Source organism: Lemur catta, chromosome 6 (assembly GCF_020740605.2).
Source record: "Lemur catta isolate mLemCat1 chromosome 6, mLemCat1.pri, whole genome shotgun sequence".
NCBI classification, from domain to species: Eukaryota; Metazoa; Chordata; class Mammalia; order Primates; family Lemuridae; genus Lemur; species Lemur catta.
The window spans coordinates 64,498,626-64,505,841 of NC_059133.1; the positions used below are offsets into that span (position 1 = coordinate 64,498,626).

The 7,216-nt window shown below is 39.0% G+C and overlaps 1 protein-coding gene across 1 annotated transcript in view; it reads right to left on the minus strand.

The window, feature by feature from the left end:
- The window catches only part of PDZRN4 (PDZ domain containing ring finger 4), a 63,209-nt gene that overhangs the window by 53,043 nt on the left and 2,950 nt on the right, over nt 1-7,216 (minus strand). Inside the window, exon 2 of the mRNA XM_045554014.1 lies at nt 6,775-6,877. Within this exon, the coding sequence (XP_045409970.1) occupies nt 6,775-6,877 (103 nt within the window). The remainder of the gene's footprint in view (nt 1-6,774; nt 6,878-7,216) is intronic.

Here is a 7,216-nt window from a genome sequence, read left to right on the forward strand (position 1 = left end):
TTTTTTTTTCCTTTACAATCTGGCAGAAGTATATGCCTAAATCCATTTACTCTAACTACAAGATTAATTAAAATATTATGAGAAAAACACTTTCACACTTTATTTTGAATTGCTATGCTCCTGTCAGCTGCCTTCTCCTTTTCCCCGATTTAACACATACTTGTTTTCAGACTTATAAAATAAGAACAGTAAGAGTAATGGTCAATAATTTATTCACTCATCACGCACATGAATGCTGCCAAGGGCCCACTGTGTGCCAGGGCATATGCTGGGCTCTCCTGGGGACGTGAAGGTAATTAGAAGTGGTCACTTCTGTTAAGAAAGATTATTTAGAAGAAAATGATAAGTCCCTAAATGACTATAGCCTAGGGCATACTCTAAAGGACAGAACATAGTTACCAAATGTGGTATGGGGGTTCAGTGGTGGGAAAGATGGCATCACACGGCAGGTGGGCATCCTGGGATGCTTCTGAAGGAGTGATGCTTGCATCTATCTTTGAACAATAGCAGAGATTGTCAGAAAAGCGTCTAGAAGCAGAGAGGCCAATGAGCAAAGGCACAGAGGGAGGAAAGCACATAGCCTCATCTGAGGAGCGTGCTGGGGATTTTGATTCCAACATGCCTGGAAAGGTAGGGTGGTAACAGAACACAAAGCACCTGTAATGCCAGGCGGAGGATTTTAGAGTTAATTCAAGGCACAGATCATACAAGAAGATAAACAGGGAGTGATCCAATGGGAGGTGCACTTGAGCAGGTTTGATCTGGCAGTAGTGAATAGGATAGACTGCAGAGACTAGGGACTGGCCACAGGAGACCAAAAACTAGCCTAAAACTTGCCTAGACACAGAGCAATGCTAGAAACAAAGAAGAGGCAGTGGCGATACAGAGGAGAAACGTGCCATAGAGAGTCTGGAAATGTGAGCCCCAATATATGACAACTCACTGGTTTGGTGTCCATGTTTAAGATTTTAATCTGATATATTAGAGAAAACAGTGATGTCATTAACAGGCACGTCAGTGAACCAACTCCAAACTGACAGAATACCATCTTGTCTTTAATGTTCAAGTAATAAAAATATTTTCACACTTCATCTAGATCAGTTTTCAATTCAGTAAATTTCCCAAAGGAATGACACTTATGAAGGTGATTTTTTTAAATGGATGATTTTATTACCCCAGGAGTAAGTGGTATGAAATTATTTTAGATATTTCATTAATAATTCTAAAATGTAACTAACAAGCGGAAGAAAAGAACTGGCGAAAGACAAGAAAGCATCCAGTGGGTTAAAAAATTCTGAATACTCTAGCCTTTCACACACTTATATACTATTTTCTCTTTTCTCTGCAAACCAACACAACACACGGATAATACTGAGTCTCTTGATCAAATATGTTTGACACCTAAACATGTTCCTTCCATCACTGGTTTTCAAACTTTTTGATAGGTTCACCTCTCTGAATTTCAGAGATCATCAGAGTCAATTGGCTAGTAGGGGGGGGTGCCCTCAGTTCCCCATTTGTTGTAGGGGTCCACACGTATGCTGAATCATCCCTTGGTGAAGAAGTTATAAATTGGGTACAAGGGTGGACTACAGAGCACGTCAAATTTATACCAAGTATGAGATTGTATGATTTTATGAAATGATGATCAGTAGAGATAAATATTTATGGAGATGGTAAACTTTCCCAGCTCATCATTATTTCTCCCTGTTTTTCATCATTTTGGCTTTTCCTTAGAAGTGTTTAACTAAAACAAAAATGGCATTAAGATTAAAACCTATGACTCAGCGAACAATTGCCTGCTGGAAAGAGAGGGGGCATTTATTGTAACCACATAGTGGTCTCATGTTCTTTTCCAGTCCTCTTGCACAGAAAGGAGGAAAGGGACTAAACTCAGAAGTTGGGCTGTGCATTTATTCCAGCAATGGGAACCCACATTTATTCCTTCATTAAATATTGACTGAGCACCCCCTATGAAGCAGGCAATGCCATGCAACCAGAAACAAGGCAGATAAAGCCTCTGCCCTCAGGGTCTAGTAGAAAGAGCCATGTAGCTCTCCATATATCTACCAGAAAGATTTTTCTCAATGCTGACTTCACAAATCATGAAGTTCCTAAAAAAAATATTAACTGGACTCTAGTTAATAATTACCCTCTTCTTGTTATATTTTTTGAATGAAAATCTCCTCAATTCATGACTTTCTTTTGTTTATGTGAAAGAGAAATTACATACACTCAAATTTTCACAAATATTTTACACATATTGGGAGGCAGCCAGCTCCAGGGAATACCTTTTGCAAAATGGCACTTCTGAGCAGGCATAGCACAAGGGTTTACTGATGCTTTGCATAAGGATTGCCAAGAGGAAGCTAATTAATATGCTAAATGCTCACTCCTATTTATAGACACTGGCCCAAGTTTGGTTTTCAGTTAACCGTACATAGAACTCTGATACATATTTGTTCTCTCCTTTCCACCTTTAATACCTCTTCACATACTTCTAATTTTTTTTTTTTTGCTTACCTTTTATAACATTGAATACGTAAAAGGTACTTAATTCAGGCTTTTGTATAGTTTTCTTCCGCTTGATCTTAGGGGGAGAAGCAAAAATGATTTCAAGTAGCATCTCTAAGTGATGAAAATCTACAGGCACAGAAATGTTGCTTACGTTATTTGTTTGTCTTGGCTAACCTGACGTTTTATACCATCAAAATTTGGCACTTATTTGTTTTTGTCTCCTCTGTCAGCGGTGACTTTTGAGAGTTAATGGCAAAGGCTGAAGAAAATTCAACATCTTCCTTGCGCCCAGGCAGTAGCAAACATATCTTTATTAGGAGTTGGGCAAAAGAGCTCTATATTTCTCAAAGCCTTTCCCTTTAAATTATTTCTGGTAGAGGCTGGGTTTGAGATCTGCCTCTGACTTGCTAAGGGCTATTTATGATTTATTTCAACCTTTAGCTGGCTCTAGGAGAAAAAAAATGAACAAAGTTGAAAATAAAGAAGAGGAGAAGCTTAATCCTTAGTGAAATTCCAAATGGCAGGGAGCACCCTGACTCTTATGATGGGTGCATTGTTTAAATTTTTACATTTTTATTTTTTCCTCAAAAACAAAATTAAACTCATTTATCATTTTTAATTAGAGAACAAGTGCCATCATTTTTTAAAGAGAACAAATTTCAAGCTGTGAGTCTTTTAATGTAGACTGGTCCTCTGAGACTTTTTTGAAGCACTGTGGGGAAATTTTAAACCCAGTCAAATATTTTTCTCAGGAAAAGTGATGATAGGTCATGGTGAGATATGGGTGTCATTAAAATTTCATAGAGGTCCCTAACACACCAGAGTCACCATAACATTGACACATTGTATACAATATCTCCTAAGAAGCATTTGCTGTCCATCACGGCTCTGAAGGGAGCTGTAATGGTCTATCAATGCAATAATCTGCATGTTAAAAAGTCCCTAAATATGTATTTACAAGATAGCCAGATCTGTTTTGGTCTATTGGGTTAATAATCCATGCGCTAAAAGTTCCTAAATATGTATTCACAAGATAGATCAGCTTTGGTCCGCTGAATCAATAGTAAGTCTTTAAAAAGACCCCTAAATAGTTGCATAGTTTACATTTTTAGCAAGTTCAGAAATGCCATCTGTACACTATAAGTTCTGTCTTTTAAAGTATAGATTTATTATTCTTGTTCCAGTGGAGGCCAGAAGCTGTGCTTCACTCTGATCCATGATATTTTGCTTTTAAGAAGTCAGAAGAAAACTGCCATAGCACAAGCTATATCAAAGCTATGGATATTTAGGAGCAGCCCTCTGGGCTGGGGTGGATGCTGTCCCTTCAGACTATGTCTCACCCTATCTGCCATCACTGTCCAGGTCCAATCCCCCATCCCTCTCAGTGTCTGCCCTGCTGTAACTTTGCTTCCCTCTGTCAATCTCTGCCCAGAAGCCCAAGTGATTCTGTTACAGAGTCAGAGCATGACTCTTCTCTGCTCCAGCAACTTCTCATCACATAGTCAAAGCCAAAGGCTCCTCAAGACATGCCCTCCTCACTCCAATATCACCTCCTCCCACTCTACCCTGGCCCATGCTACCGGAGCACACTGGCCTCTTTGCTGTCCCCAGAGCGCACCAACAGGCTCCTGCCTGAGGCCCTTTGTACGTGCCTTCCCTCCTTCTGAAAAGCTCCTTTCACGTGGCTAGATCTCTCACCTTCCTTAGGTCCCTTAGGAGAGAAGATTTCCCTGCCCACTCTGTATAAGACAGCAACATCCTGCTCCAATGCCATTTTTCCTGTTCTCTAGTAGCACTTATCACCATGAAATAGAATATGCCTTTACTTGTTTGTTTATTCTCCACCTCCCTCCCTTAGAAGTTAAGCTCCACTAGGGCAGGCACTTCATAACCCCATACTTAGATAAGTGCCTGGTACATTTTAAATACTCATTAAATACTTATGGTGCAAAGGAACGAAAGCAGATGAAAAAGGAGTCTTCTATTTCCTTGATAGGCTGGTTGGTGTGTGTTCATGTTTAGGTTGAGGAGGAATGAGACTCTCTTTCTAAGCTGAAGCCCTCTCTTTGGCCATTAGACTTTAGTTTCCTGTAATATTCTCTAAGTGGCACAAAACTGGTCCTTCCTGAAGATGCTTGCACATCCCATCCCCAGAGCTACAGGGTTATTAGGGTGAAGCTCCTAGAGGATGTTCAGTCATCTGGGCTGGTATAGAAGCCCTAGATTAGTCTGTTTCTAGGTGCAATAGTAGAGGTGCAGAACATAAAGACAAGATTAGCATTTCTAAATCTCCCCACTGAATGTGGTGTCTGCCATAAGCTCTGGTGACAGTAGCGCACTGGCTAGATTTTACAATCTCATCTGATGCAGCCATGAGGGATGGCGTGTGCCACTCCACGTGTGCATCACGTAACTGCATTGGACTGAGAAGTACTGGGCACAAGCATTATTCTCTCTAAAATTTGGTAATTTTTCCTTGAAGTACTCCCCCATGCCTCTACCTCCCCCACCTTTCACCATGCACGTTGTTCTCAAATGCATCCTTTCTCATGATTGAAGACTGTCATGGCAACTCCTTCCTTATTTAAATTTCACAGGAACACTCTTTATTTCAATCACTCAGAAAGGGGCCTTCGGCAACAGAATTACAGCTGACAGCAAATTAATGACTATGATGCTGTGATTAGTTGAGATTACAGGCTACAGAGAGCTTGTCTGAGCATTCCCCACTGTCATCATCCTGATGCAGCTTCTACTAGAGACCGATAGTGGTCAAAAAGAGGACGTGGTTCAGCCACAGTAAGCCCCATAGAAATGTAAAGAAATTTGTCTGCACTGTAATATTGCAATGGCATGCTGATTAATTAAAAGGATTTTTACTGTTAACCTGCTTAGCTTAAACAAGTGTTCCTCCAATACCCTTCCCTAGAACACCGACTTATTTTAATAAAGCTTTAAGACACTAAATGAAAAGTTGAAGTGATCTAGATAATTCCAATCCCCAAACCCAAAGTATTCATTAACTGAAAGAAAGACAGTTTAATCTTCAATTATTTGGATAAGTGTCTCAATTTTGTAATTTATTTTTCATGAATAGACAGAACTTAATGGATATTGCAGTGCATGCCAGTCCTTGCGTGGATTTATAGAATACAACTTTTCGATCAACTTAATGGAGAGGAAGAGATCAAAAATTAACACGAACAACAACGACAAAACCATCTACTCAGTTACTAGGTGTTATTTCACATCCTTTGCCATTCTGGCATTCTAGCTGCAAAGAAATAATGATTTCTGTAATCCCCAGCAATGACTTTTGTGGGGGAAAGATTTCAAATAAACGTCTATTTGCTTTAGGTGAGCTTCACTGAATCAGCCTTATTTGATTTCAGATCCTCCTAAGGGAAGAGATTTCAAGGATTTCCTGGTTGTAAGTAGAAAAGAACACTTTGCTGAACTTGTATGACATCATCTGAAGCATTAAAAGGGCAGATAATCACGGGTTCTCTGCCTGTTTACCGAAGCTGCTTTACTTCCTCAATCTATTTCATTTCCAAATGTCAGAGGAGTCTGAAACCTTTCAAAGATTTATGGACTGCAGAAGCAGAGGAAATATTAGGATAAATTCTTTAACTTCTGTGAAAGCTTTTAAATAATTAATAGATGGACTTTTTGAATTGTTATATATCACAGGACAGATACTCTAATGTTATACCACCGGGAGGCTAAACAGAGTTTAACAACAAAGGGCATGAGGCCATCGTTATTTCTAGAAAGTCTGTCAAACTGCTCTTTAGAGTACGTACCTGAGTCCCAAAGAGAATATTGAATTTGTGAAGAAGAATATAACTAATACAATAAAATTTAGTTTATCAATTAAAATTGGAACACCATACAATGAATGAAACTAGTAAGCACAGTTTGTCTTGGTTTTAAATATAAATTCCTGTCCACATTCTATTAGAAATCCACTTATAGAAAAAAAAAAGAAAAAAAAATGTAGCAGCTGTAATATTATTTATAAAAAGCAACAAAAATGTGAGCCAATGATTTTCAAGCTTATACTATAAAAATATTTTCCAATATGTTGAAAATACTAGAGCCGCATAGCTAAAACAAATAAGATTTAAAAGATTGTACCCTAGATATATAATAAATAAGAAACTTCTCACAGCAGTAAATTAATTTCTTTGTTATGCAAAACCCCTCAACCATATCTTCATGAAGAAATGTGAAGTGGTGTGAAAATGATCTTACCTCATATTCAAAGTCCTCTGTTCTGTCTGCATCAGCAGGCAAGCTGGAAATATACTCGTTGTCCTCATAAAATTCATGCTCCATCGGATGAAGAGAATGGCAGCTATGGGGAATGTAGCAATACGATAGGAATGGATCAAAAGGGTTGTTATCAAGATTAAAACTGATTTTAGAATTTTGCTTTAGTTTTTTTCTGCTTTGGAGTAAGACGTGTAGTGATCTCGCCTTTAAATGAACTACAGCTCAGATAGAGCAACTGTTGTTCGTTCTCTCCCTACATGGAGTCCATTAGTTTGCTGTTTCCGAGAGAACAGTGTAGGGGCCCATGGTCAGAGTTGCATCCTGTAGAGAGACTCATGCGAAATCTTCGACAGTCCCTGGTGCTTTATGGATACTTTCTGGTCTGCTTCCAGTCTCCCGAATGTGACTAGCTCAACGTGTG